The sequence below is a fragment of the Heloderma suspectum genome, chromosome 5, assembly GCF_057233095.1.
Source record: "Heloderma suspectum isolate Gila_16-S chromosome 5, 16-S_ref, whole genome shotgun sequence".
NCBI lineage: Eukaryota > Metazoa > Chordata > Lepidosauria > Squamata > Helodermatidae > Heloderma > Heloderma suspectum.
The window spans coordinates 32,924,567-32,942,152 of record NC_139462.1 but is presented as its reverse complement, the minus strand read 5'-3'; the positions used below and the strand labels follow the sequence as shown (position 1 = coordinate 32,942,152).

At 43.1% G+C, this 17,586-nt stretch overlaps 1 protein-coding gene across 2 annotated transcripts; it reads left to right on the top strand.

Moving 5' to 3' along the window:
- The first annotated feature begins 1,177 nt into the window (after positions 1-1,177).
- DDIT4L (DNA damage inducible transcript 4 like) lies at positions 1,178-7,363 on the top strand. 2 transcript variants are annotated; one of them, XM_084860235.1, is made up of 3 exons: positions 1,178-1,320; positions 2,059-2,196; positions 4,172-7,363. In XM_084860235.1, exons 1-3 carry the CDS (start codon positions 1,185-1,187, stop codon positions 4,654-4,656), a joined length of 759 nt encoding a protein of 252 aa, XP_084716361.1. In that variant the 5' UTR covers positions 1,178-1,184; the 3' UTR covers positions 4,657-7,363. The 2 variants fall into 2 exon arrangements, with proteins under 2 accessions (XP_084716361.1, XP_084716362.1); XM_084860236.1 differs by lacking the exon at positions 1,178-1,320 and adding an exon at positions 1,386-1,527.
- The last annotated feature ends 10,223 nt before the right edge of the window (positions 7,364-17,586 follow it).

Genomic DNA, 17,586 nt, shown 5'->3' with positions numbered 1-17,586 from the left:
GTTTTATGAGCCAGCTCTACCAGAGGGTGCTGTTGCACTCATGTCCTGCCTTGGGTTCCCGGTCGACAGCTGGTTGGCCACTGTGTGAACAGAAAGCTGGACTAGATGGACCCTTGGTCTGATCCAGCGGGACTCTTCTTAGGTTCTTACCAGACAGATAGCAGCCTGAACTCTGGCTAGAACAGACCCAGGGTCTGCAGAAGAAAGGGGCTCTCTTAGCACCAAACAAAAATTCTCCTGCACATCTGCTTTTCCTGAGCAGATGCATTTTTTCCCATTACTCCCTAAACACGGAAGCAGGTTCAAACGTGCATTCGAGACAGTTGTCCTGAGCAAGCCTGGCAACAGATCTAGAGTACAGCACCTTTGTATTACACGGAGCACTCTTCATTCACTAGTTTTCATTATCAATCCCTGTTTTTATTGTACGGAGTTGCCCTTTTCCTAAAACACAGTTGCAATGAAATGCTACATTCCTCCGTATTAACTCGTTCCCGGATAACCATTTTTAGTGGGTGGGCAGGGGAGGGTGAGAGTTTACACGCCCCTCTTTCCCTCTCTCTCTCTCTCTCTCTCTCTCCAGATTACAGTCAGAAGTGGGCGCAGTGAACAGGAGAACCTTCCCCGCGGGGTCGTGACCAGCAATTCGGACACGCGCGCGGACGACGCGCTGGGCAGAAAAGATCAAACACCCGCAAGGGGAGACAGTCGAAACGCTCCCGCAGAGCCTCCTGCGGACAACCGGGCAACACCAGAAAGTCAAATCTCGGCAGAGATGCAGCGGAGGCTGGGGGCTCCGACGTCCGTGGGGCAGCGAATCCGCTCTGGGTTTCAGTCAGAACCGGCCCGAACTCTACAGGGGCTCTCCAAGGTGCTGAACCTACTTTGGGGGATAGGGCTCGGCACCTTGAAAAGCTCCTTTAGACTTCGGACCGGTCCTGACTGAAACCCAGAGCGGGTCTACCGCCCCATGACATCGGAGCCGCCAGCCTCCGCTGGAGCGACGATCCGCGGTGTGCGTGCGCGCGCGCGCGCGCGTGAGAAAAAGAGAGTGACACGAGTCAGGTGACCTGTGTTTCCCTTCTCCCAGCCTCCTATCCTTGGACTCGCTGACATGCCGGCTGACCAATCACCAGCACGCCCCCCCCCCGCCCGCCCCCTTCCACGGACGCCTCTTGTTTCACATGGGTGAACTGAGCGGGGGCTGTTTGCTCCTCTTCGTCCCGCACGCAACAGCCCTCCTCGAAGGAGCAGCCAATGAGACGGGAGACTATTTGCGAAGCATAACGCTGCCCCCAGGACCCAGGGCAGGCGGTGGGGGTAAGATAGAAGGGGGTGGGGACGGCTACACATATATAAGTTGTCGTTGTAGTAAAGGAGAGGGCAGGCTCGGTGGTGGGACAGGGGAGGGGCGGTGGACGCCTGCAGTTGGTCTGGATTTTTTTTTTACTCTCTATTTAAAGTGTGTTTTCCAATGAAACTGAAGCCCCTTTTCTAGCAAGCTCATGCACTTTACACTTTTAGCAGGTAAGATGAGTTATTGTCTTGGAAGTGGAGTTCTGCTGCAGTCTCCTGTACACACTGACCCACTGACATTAAACTCAGTGGGGCTTCCTTCTGAGTAGACATGCTTAGGATTGCACCATAAATGTAGTATTATCATAACTACCTATTTATTATTGTTTGTTTTCAGCCTGCCTGTAAGTTATTTTTGCTTTTCAGTCAGAAGAAATTCTCTAGGAGTTGTAGCTTTAGGAAAAAAAAAAACTTTAACAGTTCATTGTGATTTCACTTAGAAGTATGTATGTTTCCCTTAAGCTGGTAATGGACTATAATTGACTCATGGGCGGTAGTCCTATACCCACTTAGCTGAGAGGAAGGCTCGCTGAAGTCAATGAGACCTGCTTCTGACTAGTCATGTATAAGGTTGAGCTGATAGACCTGTGGCCATGTTAACTCTTCCCTGTTGTCCTTTTCCCATTGGAACTTTATATTATGTGTTCTGCTGCTGTCTGCCTTCTAGTGGTCTAGCAATAAACCATATTTGCTTTCTTGCAGTACACCAAGAAAGGTATATTGACTTTTGTCGGCGTGGACAGTTCTTCAGAATGGTTGCAACCGGCAGCTTAAACAATAAAAACTCTACATGTATCTCCAAACTGATACAGCACCATTTTCAACATGCAGCTGCAACTGGTGAGTGGGTTATGATTATAGTGGTTATTGTCACTTGCTAACTGAAAGTAATCCAGGGTCCATTGGTAGCAACCTCCCTTTGGGCTAGATACTCTCCGCATTTTAATTTTAGTTATTATTTTGTAAGCAACACGCCTCCCCTTTTCCTTGTGTTAAAAGTTCTCTGCAGAATTTCCTGCAGTTCTTTGGCAGTACACATTTTCAAAGAACTGCCTTAAAATAAAATTTTGTAACTGGTTGGAGTAAGATGTGGCACCCCCAAATGTTGCTGGGCTGCTATTCCCATCATCCTTCACCATGGGCTATGCTGGCTAGGGCTGATAGGAGTTGTGTTCCCGCTACATCTGGAGGGCCACAAGTTGTGCACTGCTGCTGTAATTGTTCAGGGTGATAGCTTTCACCCTTTTTTCCCAGGAGGTTCAAAATGGTGGGAAGAGATCCACAATATATTGAAATAATATGCAGGTGCATGATGGAAAAGATGCAGCATAGACAGTGCAAAATGTGTATAAGGTGTGCGGAATACATTTTTGTTTTTCTGATTTCACTTAAGGAAAAAATTGCGCCTACAGTCTTTTGACTGCACATTATACATCAAACGTTTCCCTATTTAGCCTGCTATCAGAAACTTTGCTACAATCAGACAATGCATTGCTGGAGTATAATTTTTAAGGCAGCCTTCCCCATTCTGGTGTCCACCAGATGTTTTAGACTACAACTCCCAGCATTCCTTACCATTGGCCATGCTGGCTAGGCCTGATGGCAGCTGAAGTCCAAAACATCTGAAGGGTGTTTGGGTGAACATCTGAAGGGCATGAGATTGCTAGGGCAAAACCTTATCTGCCCCCATCCTTTGCTACCAGCAACAACACTCATGCACATGCTCCATTTTCACTCATATGTGAAGCAGTTGGAGAGTCAATGCATGGACTTTCAGAATCGTTTCTTTAGGGTACAAGCCTATTCATGTAGGACTCTTTTTTCCTTTTTTTTTTGTCTAAACTGCCAACATGCCCTAGCCAGCATGGCTAGCTGGGGTACACTGGGAGTTGTAGGACTTCTTTCTGTCTAAACATGCATAGGATTGCACCCTTAATGATTGTATATAAATTGTATATAAATAGTAGTGGTGTGTTAATATAAAATTGCCAGCAAAACTGAAGGTTTCTTATAGATGAGGAAAAAATAACTTTAATAGTAGCAAGATGTAAGCATATTTGCATACAATTAAAAATCACTGAGTTCAGTGGGATTTACTACCCGGGACAAATGCTTAGGGTTGTCACCTTGCTCATAATTCCCTTTGGCATGTAAAAGGTGTGAAGACAGCTTAATGTTTCCCCATCAATTTACTTTTGTTGTAGGTACATACCCATGGCTTCTTCAATGTAGTAAACCAGTTGCTTCTCATCTTGCTTCTCGTCTGTTTTTGACAGCCTGCCAAAATGTAATCACTAGAAAAACATGGGTGGGTCACCTACTTCTTAGGAGTCTACTGTGTCATCTTTTGTGTGGGTGTTGTTGTTTTTGTTCTGCTGTTCCTATTTTTGCAAATAATCAAAGGTCGCTGTTGGCCAAAAAGACCCTACTCCTGGTGCCCTCCAGAAGTTTTGAACTATACATCCCATAATCCCTGACCATGGCTGTGCTGGCTAGGGCTGATGGGAGTTTAGTCCAAAACATCTGGAGGACTCCAGCTATTCCAGTCAAAATACAATTCATTAAATTATCTTGCAACCAGTTTTATCAGGGGAAAAGACAATGTAATAAACTTTATTTCTGCATGAATTCGAAGAGGGCTACTTGTTGGCAGCAGATACAGTATACTTGACTGCACTTTGACATTAACCTGATGAGCCCCTATGAAAAAGTCTATTGCTGAATTTTTGGTGTAATGTAATTCAGTATTACAGGTGATAGCTGGCTGGCTTCTTGCCAGTTATTCAGAATCTCTTTCTTCTCCCCTCCCTTACAGACTTTGACTACTGGGATTATGTAGTGCCTGAACCCAACTTTAATGAGATGGTGTTTGAGGAACGGACATGTCAGAATTTAGTCAGAATGCTAGAGAGCTGTTTGTCTAAATCAAAGCAGACAAGACTGCATTGCTCAAGAGTTCTAGTCCCTGAGAAACTGACCAGGAGGATAGCCCAAGATATCTTGCGTCTCTCTTCTACCGAGCCTTGTGGTTTAAGGGGCTGCGTTATTCATGTCAACTTGGAAACCGGAAATGTATGTAAAAAGCTGGATAAGATTGCCTATGACCCCACTGTTGTTCCTACTTTTGAACTGACGCTGGTGTTCAAGCAAGACAGTTGTTCATGGCCTAGTTTCAGGGATTTCTTCCCCAGAGCTTGCTTTGCTTCTGGCAGCAAACGTACCCTGATCCTGAGTCCTGGGTTTCGCCTCATTAAGAAAAAATTATACTCCTTGATTGGGACAGTTGTTGAAGAATGCTAAAAGGTTTCCTGTAAAAAAAAAAAAAGACAACAACACCCAGTTTTAATAACTGAGCCTAAAGCCCTTAGAAACATGACTGAATTTTTTAAGATGACACTGACTTTTTGTACAACATCCATCCATCTCCCTAGTCTGGCAAAATCTCAGTGCTGCTAGCTGGTACTAGGTAGAATAAGGAGGAGATACTTGACACATTCCTTGATTAGCATCAGCTTGACAAGTCACTAAACTGCCTGATGGCTGCTCATTGCTAGCAGCTGTCCTAAATGTTACCTGTAGCCCTTACCGTTTGGCATGAGGGGGGGGGTTAAGAGAAGTACTCTAAATTTGACTTCTTCTAATCTTCTCTAAGAAGAACTAAGGGAGGATAACCCTAAGCATTCAAGGAACAAACAGCTGACAAAGTATCCTTTTGACTACATTTGCCAAAGTTACAGGAATGATGCTTCCAGAAGTTCTTGTAGCATCAAATACAGAGGGAAAGGATGTCTCCTTGGAAGGAGATACTAACTAATGTGAGGGTTTGAAGCTGCTATTTGCAACCCAAGCTAATCCTGCTAGACTTTCTAGACTACCAACAATTGGCATAGTTCAAGCTTCCCTAATGTGGTGCATTCCAGATGTGTTGGACTACAACTCCCATAATTCCCTGGCTGGAAATTATGGGAGCTGCAGTCCACAACATCTGAAGGGCACCAGACTGGGGAAGCATGGCATAGGTCCTGTGTGAAGTGCAGGTGCTTACACACTGATCCGGTTGTCTTCCAGATGAAGGATTTGCCTTAGACTGGTTTGCCCAAAATGTTATTAATGACTGTGCTATGGTTCAACTGCATGGCCTCTTTAGCTTCTGGAAATGATTTGAAGTCTACAGAATGCTTAACGTGGTTTTGGGCACTCAGTGTTGAGTTATTTTGTATTCAGTTTAGTAGAACAAGTATTGGTTGTAGTCACAGAAATGCCTGACCTGCCTGAAGTCCACTTTGGAAAGTAAGAATCTTGCTCTATTATGGCTTGCCTCTCATTTTGGTCAAATGAACAATACATACAATTGCTTTTCTTGGACTTCTTTTCAATGCTGGTGGTCTCTCAAGTGATTGCAGATGAATCAGTTGTCTGGAAACTGCAGATCCAGTTGATTTAATGCAGTCTTGCAAATGGTGCAGGAGACACTGGTTATTCAGACAGCTGGTTCGCCACAGGCTCTGAGAAACACTTTGGGAGGGGACTCTTTTTAAATCGGCTCCTGGAAAGAGAAGTCAAATCCACTTAGTATTTCTTGGTTGAGCAATGGGAAATCTTCACAGCCAGAGGGCAAGAGAGGTCAGCTGAACATCCAAAACTTTGCTGGCTTTTCCTCCATCCACCCATCTGTACTGTAGACATAGACCTGTAGGCATGCAACGTATTCCATAATCCAAGGAGCAGAGTCTTTGTGTAGTTCTTGGTACCATCTTACCCATATTTTTTAAGGGGCACTTCCAGGCATTTCAGCAGGATTGGGAGAAGGTTCCTTGTTAATACACCCTATGAAAGGCTTCTTCTCCTTCAAAACATGAGGATGGAGGTCCCTCTTTCAGTTTAGTCACTTCAGATCTTCATCTGGCTTCTCTACGTGGACATCAGTCCTCCTATTTGGTTGCCCACTGTTACCATTTTAGAACAGTTTTCAACATGGGTGGGGGCCTAAACCCCTAGCAAGTGGACAAGGGTACCAGCGTCCAAACAAGGTGTTATGTTGAATGTCTTTTTAACTTTTTCTTGGCTCTAGGATTCTGTACTTTACAGCACTCAGATCTAAGCTTTATGTGTTGGTAGGTACAGATGAGATAACAAAGGTCTCTTCTGAAATAACAGAAATTGCAGTAAGTGTCCTTTCTCCAGAAGAGCATCTCATAGGGGACCAGTTCCTAAACTATACATAATAGTGGAGATATGAGGACACAGTGAAGTGACTGCTGTAATAAGGCCTGTCTTGCCTAATGGCACAGGCTTTGTGTTTTATCCATATGCATCTTGCCCTGTATGCAAAAACCAAAGGGGGAGGGGAGAGTGGGACTCCCCGAAGTTTCTGCAGGTGACACTCCTGATTTCATTCAGATATCTTTATTTGCAGTAAACTGGTATGTACATGGAAGATACTTCAGGTCTCTCGATCTTATTGCAATTGCTTGGGTTACTCTGGTATAATATATATGGGACAAGGAAAATAGCACAGAGCATCCCAAAACAAAGGAATGGATGAAATCACATAGAGGAGGGTGTCTATGTTACCTATTAAGTTGCAGAAGACAATTATATGGCTGACATTAGAATACAAATGGACAAACATATCTGTGCCCCACAACTGAACCTCTGTCTGGTTCGTTGGTATAGGACCATTGTAAACTTATTGGGTTGTATCCAGTGTTAGTCCTGCAAAGAGTAGATCCATTTAAATGAGTGGATCTCATTTAGACTAACATTGTCAGTCTAACTTCAGTTAGGCTAACATTGGATACAACCTAATGCTTTTAAACTTCTGATCTTAAATGATCACCTTTGTAGGGTGGTGTGGGGGGAGGGTTGGATTTGCACTGACAAGACTCCTTTACTGTTTTGGAGTTCTGAAATGTTTCTTGCATTACCATGTTGCTATCTTAGCATTGTTCTTAAATGTGATTCTTATGTAAGTCTGTCTATAAATAAAGGTATATTTTTAATTCTCAGGTCTCGAGTTGTTATTGTGAGAAGTTATAGAGACACGTTACCTGTCAGTTATTTGCACCTTTTAGAAAAGCAGCATGGTGGTAGGAAAGATGCACTTCAAATATCCCATTCAGTTCTTAGTAAGGGGAAGTGAAACCTGAATCTGAATGCAATAAATTGGATGGCTGAAAGACACCTCACTAGCCAGTAGATTACTAGGTACATTGCAATGATATACATATAAATATATACACAAATTTTGGTTAGCCATGTATTCTTTTGCACCTAATTTATTCTTTTGCACTTCAAAAACTGTGGGTTATACTGAAGACATTAAGCTTCTTCTATGCAAGTAAGTACATACTGCTATTAAATTCTTCACCCTCCACCACCAAAAAAGTATTGCTGGGATCTGGAAAAACCATGCCGCTAGTTCTACATTTTATTTACTTATAGCATTTTTTATCCCTCCCTTCAGCCAAAAAGGCACCCAGAGAAGCATACAAAAGTATTAAATGGGACAGTCCCTGCCCGCAGGCTTACAGTCTACAAGATATGACACAAAAAGAAAGGGGATTGGGAGGGAGGGAAGAGGAATCCCTATGTGCCCAAGTGGTCTTTGGTGTTCTGTACCTTGAACAGGACTGTCACATGACACACTGTTTTGGGGACTGAAAGTGCAATGCATGGCTACTCAGGTGTAAATCCCATTGAATTCAATGGGGACTACTCCAGGTAAGGGTGTAGGGTTCTCCAACAGTTTGTGACATGGCACTGAGGAGAGAGTTCGTTGCTGAAAAGGGGGAAACACAAAATTCCTACTAGATGTTAGTCTGTAGAATAACTGCTATGGAATTCCTTAATGACTAGCAATATAAAAAGATAGTTAAACAAGATTATACACTGTTACTGCAAGTATGTCAGCAGCCATTTTAGTATAATGTGGATAAAGTCTATATCTCTTTCAACCTGTGACTAATTGCTGGTGCTCTGCCAATAATACTTGCACTTAAAATTGGCTTAAACTTCCATGGTTCTTTGGAACGACACTGTTTTAAAAGCAATTTGGGGAAAGATTGCATACTCATGAGTACAAAATACTGTGGCTTGAATAATGGGAACATAGAGCATTGCTGTAATGGAAACACCAGGGGGGAAGATGGAAGGATCATGAGTAACAGTTGAACTTCAGTTTCTTAGAGGTTGAATTCAGAAAGCCTAAATTGCTCATCCCAATTTTTCATGCAGAGAGATTTCAAGGGTACAACAGCACTTTCCCTGGATTTGGTTTCTTTGGAATGAGGGCATAGGAGGCTTCTGGCATGCTGTAATATATTTGTTTTATTTAGAAATGGACAGATTGAGATAGGTGGATGTCCGCAGCTTCGCACTCCAAAGGTCACTGCTCCCAACTGGATTTCTAGGGGAGCCACCAGCAGTGGGAGAGCCCCACACATCCTAGATCTCTCTCAGACTCTTCCCCGCTGGGGTTCCCACTTCAGGCTGTTTACATTTATGCCACACACACACAGCAAGAAGGCATCATTCCCAGAGGAGGGAGGCAGAGAAGGTGGAGGAAGAAAGAAAGAGCCCCCCCCCCCTGAAACATCTCTGGCCATTTCCTTGGCCATGCAAAGGCCACCAAGGCCAATCTTCCTAACGAAAGATCTGCCAAGCTAAATCCATCCAACCAATTTGGCGCACTTCAGCAGTTCTTGATCCTATCAAGGCCGTCATCAAGGGTAGGCATGGTCGGGCACCTGCTGAGGGCCCACACCTCAGCAAGGGCCCACTGAAAAGAACTAGCAAGTGGGAAAGGCACTAATTATGTCAAAAAACAGAAGAGAAAATGTTCTCAAGTGCCAGCAAAAAACCTGAATAAGTCTGATGCGTTTCAGAAAGATATTTCTATTCTCGGGCCTCTCGCCTTTCTCCACATGTATCTTGGAAAATCTTGCTAATGCCTCCTCTGTTTCAAACAACTCGAAATATCTTTCCAAAATGCATTGGGCTTATTAAAGTTTTTTCCTGGCGCTTGAGCCCACTGACAAGAGCCCTCTGGCATTGTTCCTCCTCTTCACCATTGCAACCTGCTTGTTCACCTGCCTCCTTCTCTAGCGCAGGCAATGGTGGTGGCAAGAAGGGGGAGTTGCGGATGCCATGGCCTACTTGCTCAATGCATGTCAACCAAGTAAGTGATAGCAATGATGAGAAAGGGGATGAGGAGCGATAGCAGCTTGTGTGAAAGTACCCTCATTGAGGGAGGGGACCCATTGAGGGTGTCTTGCTCCAGGGCCCTCAAAAACCTGGAGCCGGCACTGGTTATAATCACAGGGTTGGGAGGGTCCCTGAGAGGTCATTTAGACCCAATCCCATAACAAATTATTGCACTTAAATGCACTTGGCTAAACAAGTTCCTTAGGCCAGGAAGAGAATGGGAAGCAGTAGCTCTGTAATGAAAGCTACATTGAATAAGGAGCACAACTTGAGGATGTACATCAAGTCCTGAACGAGGAGCTCTCTGTTTTGTCAAAGCAGGCTTGAACATTCTGTCCGCTTGTTTGCACAGAATGCACGCTGGCCTTTTCCAAAATAAGCATTTGAATTCTTAATAGACTTTCAGCTACCCGATGCGTTCTGTGTGCGTGCTGGGGATGGGAGGGGGAGCTTCTTTCTTTTCTTTTTGTATTGGCTTCAGAAGATGATTGCAGGGCAGGGTGTGGGGATTGGCTGCAGAAACCATACTTTCCTCGCTAAGAATGAAGTCCACATCTAACTGAAATCACTCAGCAGAAGAACTCCCCATTGACGGCTTCACTGCTTTTATGTTTATAGAACACAATGGGGTGTATCAAATGTCAGTCCTACTTAGAATAGACCCACTGAAAAGAATGGGGCCTATGTTAGACTAACTTTGGATACAATACCATCTTCACAGAGCACTGTGAAAGGCTGCACGGTTGTAGAAGATGCTGATGCAAGCAACTGTTACTCGGGACTTAAATTTATTTAAAAAGTGAAGGGGTGTTGCTTCCCTTCTTGCCAGGCTCCTGTGCAGTCAAGGTGCCACAGAGACTCATCACACATTCTTTACTTGCCTATGTTGCCACAAGATGGCAATGAATCCATCCCTACTCATGGTAATCCTTAACAGATACATTTCTCTGAAATCCAGGAAACCTGACATCTATTCAGAGACACGCACACACATGGCCAATCTCATAAAAAGAGGTTTTATGAAATTTAGGGATGAAAGCAGTTTTGTAGGTGAATTCAAAGTTATATGCCTTTAATAGTTGCATAAAAGAGGGGATTTTGCAGGTGAAGCCTGCATGACAAGCTCTACTCGCTGAAATTTCCTCTTTTATGCAACTATTAAAAGTGCAGGAGTCCTGCCCTCATTTGCATCTGGGCACCCTAGAGAGATGCCAGCTTCCCACATCTTGGGTCACACTGAAAATTGCATGGCAGAAGCTACGTTTTAATAGTTTCTTTTGCTAGTTTCCCTTTTCCCAAACTGTGGTGTGTGTTTTTTTCTCTCTCCAATCTTTAGTAAAATGTATTCCATGGCTTGCTACAGAGGAACTGCATGGTGGATTCCAACAACATGCAGCAGAAAAATCAAGCCATTAACAAAATGCACAAGTAGGTATAATGGGAATGCTAAAGTGCCTGGAACAGGGCTAAACAAGGCATTAACACTGGAGCTGTATGTAACATTAGCCCCATGGCCATTTCCCCCTTGCAAAGAGAGGATGATTTGGAAGGGATTGGGTCCTTAGCACTTTCCTTTCCAAGCTGTTTTCCCATGAAACTCCTCGCTCTCCGTTACTGAGGGTTTTAGAGTCACTTGGTGGGGAGGAGTTTCAAGGGAAATTGGGGCGGCGGGGAAGCCGTTAAGCAGCCCCCTCCCCTCCCAAACCATCTCCACTTATAAATGACCCTCCCTTGAGGTCACTTTGCAAAACAGAAGCATCTGTAGAGTTGAAATTACATGTAGCTCCCGTGTGAGGTTTAGCATACTGTATATTCCTAAACACTTTCAACTAGTGTTTGGTATTCAGAACTATCCCTCTCTCTCTCTCTTTCTTTCTTTCTTTCTTTCTTTCTTTCTTTCTTTTACATTACATTAAAATAGGCTTACCTGTTTTGCAAAATAGCCTTGCTATATCGTACTGTCATACCTCTGCAACAGTGTGATGTTTCCCGCACTTCACGCAGGATTCCGTTTCCTTAGAAGGAGATCACTGGAGATGTACGGTATTTCTGTGATATAAGGTTTATTTACACATGTATACAGGCTACGCACAAGATGAGGATTCATGGCATTATTACACCAACAGATTCCTCCTTGCCATCAGATGTCCAGGGGAACCAACATTGCCATATGATTTCCTGCAGAGAGCCAGGCCAGCTGTCTGCCTCCTTTTCAGATCCTGGTGCAGCAGATTGACTTCCATCTCCTACACACACAGACCTCAGTCATGCCATCCCTTTGTCTGCAGTGGGAGGAGAAAAGAGGAGTCATTTCCTCCTGTCACCTATGCCTTCTTGGCCCATCCTGGCTTCTGTTGAAACACACTGGGCCAGTTTGCACAACACAGAAGCCCATTAGGGCTTATTTAACCAATGAGCCGTAGCGCACCGGCCACCATTTTTAATATGCAACCCCTGATCAGGGGTGTCATCTGAACCCAGTCATCGGGGGTTATGCAATTGTTAAACAACCCTCAGCTTGTGATAGGATTATTTAACCATCACAGAACCCCCGATGGCTGGGTTTGCATGACACAACAACCCCCGACTGGGCGATGCGTATTCAAATCATGCCCGGCATGTGCTGCACCATGGCTCAAATAACCCACAGTGAGCCCCGTCAAGTCGTGTAGACCAGATCACTATCAGAATGTTACTGGATATCCACTGAGTTGTTGCCTTGGGGCACCACCCTGGTAACTATACTTACTTAAATCTTAGAGTCAAGTATTAGAGGAGTTGGAAAGAGACCTGTAGGGTCATCTTGACCAACCCCTAAAAATACATTGCAGTTGAATTTCCCCCAAATTCAGACCTGGATGCAACTCGAAGTACTTTGGCCCTTTTAGCATCATTTCCTATAATAAATCTGCATTTGTACTTCTGCAAACCTTGGCATTCTCCCAAGCCTGCTAATACTGCCCTCTTTTGAGTAGGTGGTGCTGTTTTGGCTACATAAGCAACAGCACTCCCTGGCTGATCTTCGGAAATAGAAGACATGATATGCAGGTATTTGTTGGAGGGAAAACAACATCTCAGTTTTTCTAGGACTATTTATAACTCTTTAAATGCCCTATTTGCTTGGCTTGTGACCACAAAATGATGTTTAATAAGTCTTGGTTCATCATCAATGTTGTGTTTGCTTAACAGAAATAAATCTGTTTCAGATTTTCATCCAAAAATACATAAAGGTTACAGTAAAGCAAGCAGAGTTTGAGCTTCTTTCTTTCTTCTTCTGTGCGTTCTGGGATTAAGCCAAATTCTCCCAAAATGCTGGCAAAAAAACTACTCTGTATCTCCTTTGAGTCCAAAGAGGAAAGTAGTAAACAATCCCATTTATCATTCAGTGCTGTGGAGTGCTGAGAGGTGTGAGATTCAGCAACTGGTATGTGATAAATTGTCACAGCCCCTCATGTTTCTTCACTACCAAAAAAAAATGTCCAGGCAGAGACTCTCATTGCACTGTGTAACTTCATGGAAGATCTGTAGCAGAGATCAAGACTACACATTAGGTGTAGCTCCATGCCTCTTCTTGGTTGTTTGTTTTTTTGTCCTTTTTCTCTTTTACACAGATAGCTGGCCTGGGGTGCGGTGGGGTTTCTTCACCTTTTCTCCTTCTGCCATTTTTCTGCTAAAAAAATCTCCAGCTGATTTCTCCCCTCTGGATAAAAGTTTAAGAAATACATATATTTTTCCCTAGTATGGGTAAATACTGCAGTCTTTCAGGGCTCAATCCTAAGCATGTTTAGATAGGAAAATTTCCTATAACTTTTTTCTGTCTAAACATGCATAAGACTGTACCCGCAATTTCAAATGGCGGCTTGAGCATTAATTGTACATTAAAAAAGGAACTCCAAAAAATTATCATGGAATTCCAAGTAATTCACTGTTCCTCCCAGGGAATCGTGCTAAATGAGATGATTTTCTGTGTTCTATAATTTTTAAACAGGAATTGTGCAATATGATATTGTTCTGGCAAAACCCTTCAAGATAATTCTTAAACATGCATATAGTTTCTCATTAGATTTTGTTTGTTTGTTTGTTTAACAGATTTCTAGACCAGCTTTTAAGGCTATGCCCTCACAAGGTAGGCCTCCACTATATTAAACATAATACATCACAGAAGGCAAAAACAAATCAAGATACCTGAAAACACTGTAAGTGTAGAGTCTGGCAACAATAACATTATCAATAACAACCCAGAATATGGAATATTGCAATGTTATTAAAATCAACATATTATAGAAGGTTTATTGGAAAATAGAGTTTATTTGAAATGTTCTGGAATAGCAAATATCAGGACAATATTCAACCATTTCTTCTCTTATTTTTTCTCTAATGTATTTTCTTCTCTTTATTGTAGAGTGTTTGTTATTGTGTGTGTGTGTAAAATGTAATTTTTATACAGTATGTAACAAAACATGATACATTTATAAGAAAATAAAAGTTAAAAAATATATCAGTAAAAACCCACGCAGCATAATAAACTTAAAATAGTTAAAACTAGTTTCAAACAATGTAAAACCAATTTAAAAGAACTGTGTCCGAAGTGACTTGATTTGTGTAACATGGATGAATATAAACCCATATAACCAACTAAACTGCTAGAGCAGTTTTTATTCTGTTACTAGAATTATCGGTGAGATCTGCCAGCTTTTCTGGACAAACAGAAGAAGGAAGAATGGCCAACCACAAGGCAGAGTCTATATTTCCAAAGAACAGATCTTGAAATGAGAGATGCTTGAGGGTTCTCCCCCCGTTTTGTAGAACATGATTAAACATTCAGAGCAAACTGTATAAACAGAGAGAATGGATCTTGCAGCTAATTGCCCTGCAACCTAACATGGCAATCAGAAGGTGACATGCTGGAAGTTTTCTAAGTGCTGCGTGCTGTGCTTAAGAATAAATCTGTTGTATTATTCGTGTGGCATTTCTCGGTAGATCATTAAAAGAATTCCCAGAGTAATTAGAGTGCGGGGCATTGACAGATTTTGGACACTTAGTCAATATTTTGTTCATTAGCATCTCCCGCAACTTCAGAAGACTTCTGACACAGGCAGTCATTGTTCTGCATTAACTTTGCAGAGAAGGTGAGGAGAGTATTTATTATGTTGGCTTGCAGGCTTTGTGCGCCAATCTTGCTCCCACTGGAGTCAGCAAACAAAAAGAATCATGCTGGTATATTATTCAGTTCAGGCATGATCCATCCAAAGGTAAGCACTTTTAGGCTGCCATCCTATACCTGCTTACCTTGGAGTAAGCCCTATCAATCGGATTTACTTCGGAGTAGGCATTTATAAGCAGGGCCGCGGTGGCTTAGTGGTTAAGATGCTGAACTGCAAACTGGAAGGTCGGCAGGACAGCAGTTCGAGACCCGAGTGCCGCGTGACGGAGTGAGCTCCCGTCTTCAGTCCCAGCTCCTGCCAACCTAGCAGTTCGAAAGCAAGAAATTGCAACTAGATAAATAGGCACCGCTTCGGCGGGAAAGGTAACAGCGTTCCGTGCACCTCGGTGTTCAGTCATGCTGGCCACATGACCACGGAAGCATCTTTGGACAGCGCTGGCTCTTCAGCTTAGAAATGGAGATGAGCACCACACCCTAGAGTCAGACACGACTGGTTGGGGACACCTTTACCTTTAGGCATTTATAAGCATACACTGTTACATACATCCCACTGATTTCAACAGGAGGGATTTGAGCATGTGGTTAACCCTCCCATTGAACTCAATGGGATTTTCAAGGGGCTGGGTCATGCCCTTGTTACTTATTGTTTGCATTTTTATTTGATTCTTTAACCGCAAAACCAACATGAAAGGTTTTCTTGGGAATATTAAGAAGTCCCCTTCAAGCAATCTGCTAGGGTAGTGTAGTGGCCAGTGGAGGCTGGTGGGCAGTGAATCCACTCTGGGTTTCAATCAGAACCAGTCAGAACTCTAAATGAACTATCCATAGTGCTGAACCCCATCCTCAAAATGGGTTCAGCACCTTGGATTGCTCCTTTAGAGTTCTGACAGAAACCCAGAGCAGATTGGCCGCCCCACTGATATAGGAACTGCCAACCCCCAGGGGTAGTGTCTGAGAGAGTGTGTTGTGAATTAAAGTCTATTGTTCAAATCTTACCTTGGACTATAAAGTGACTAGGCTGGGTGGCCACTTATGCATCACCAAAGAAGAGACCAAACGAAGATGTGCATAAAATGTACATGTGCTGATATATATGTTGTTACAAAGTAGCTTCTTTTGAGTGAACAGTACTGACTCCGTTTTGAGACACAGCCAAAAAGCCAGACAACTTCATCCCCAGCCTCAGCAAAGGTGGGAGAAAGGCACAGGAATGGGGTTGAGGGAAATCAGGCAATTCAGTTTCAAATAGACTTCCTAAAATGCATTCCCCAAAGTCAAAGGTGGGGATAAAAAATGAGCAAAACATGAATGGGCTGGATAACTAGAGTGATAACAAGTAAGATACCTGGTCAACTACCTGTAATATCTTCCTATTGTTGAACTCCACCCTTTAAGACAGTCATTAAGATCACCTTTTGTAAAAAAAAAAAAAAAAGGACAATCTGTTTGAAGGGCTTCCAAATGATCATGACTGTCCTTTATTTTACAGTGCCCTCCATTGGAAGGGCTCTCCGGTCCAAGTCCAGTTTAAAGATAAAGACCCATCAGAAGGAAGAGCTGGGCCTAGAAGTTGCCCATCAGTAGCACCTGGGCAGCAGACTGACCTAGGCACACAAGCCACCTGGACTTGCACACTACGGTGAAATGTACTGCATTTCTCTTTAAATTATAATTATTTCTAAATTTGCATCTATATATAGAAATGAGCACATGCAAATTTTATGCAAATTGGTATCCTCTTTTTGGTTGATGCATTTCCTCTTTTTTTTGCTGATTCTTTTTTAAATATATTTTTATTGTGAAATTTCAACAAGAGAAAAAAAGGAAAAAGAAAGAAGAAAAGGAAAAAGAAAAAGAAAAAGAAAAAAAATATTTTACATACATAGATTTGTATATATCCATATCAATGAATACATATGAAATGCATATACATATACATACATACATATATATATATATATATATATATATATGAAAATACAGCTTTCTAGCAATTATACATGAGTCAAAACAAGAGTGGACCAGATATCTAAATAAGTATCCATACAATGGTGGCATCTATATTAGGGCTGTACAGGGACTCACAGATTGATGGGGGAGGGGCTGATTCAGAGCCGAAGTGGGATTTGGATGTCCAAATCCCTCCTCTCCCCCCTGCCCTGCCGAATGCCCCCAATGCACTGCCCAAGGCCCCAGCTCCTTACCTGGGCCCTCAGGGTGCGCACTGGCAGCCATCTTCTTCCAGGGAGTTGCCATTTTTAAAATGGTGACTTCCTGTATTTCCGGAAATAGATCCTGCACAAATGGCAGCCATCAAGTACGTTATATTAATGTTGAGTACTTGACAGCTTGATGGCTGCCATTTGCTGGGGGCTGGGTGGCAGCGGCACAGCTGGGCTTTCATATTGCTCCGAAGCACACTGAAGTCAGAGTGACCCAACCCACTTCGTGCCACTTCGTGCCACTTCATGCCCCCTCCACCTCCACCCCACCTCAGAAGCAGCATGAAGTTCGGAATTCAGACTTTGGGCTGAAGGGGTGCACAGCCCTAGTCTATATGCCACCTATTCGAATACTGGAAGTGTTGTAAGGTCCCCAATCCATTGCATTATAAGAAGTGAGTGTTTATTCTTCCAATGTTGTAATATTAGTCTTTTAGCTGTAGAAAGGGCACGGAGAATCCATTTCTGCTAACTATTCATTAATTTCCATACACATTGACTGGGTTCGCACAACATGCTAACCCACACTCAGTGGTTGAGTGTGGGTTGTTGTTGAACCGTGGGTTAGCATGTTGTCTGAACCAAGGACATTTCCCACAGGGTGGATTGCTCACCATGCAGTGTGGCTTATTTTTCTTG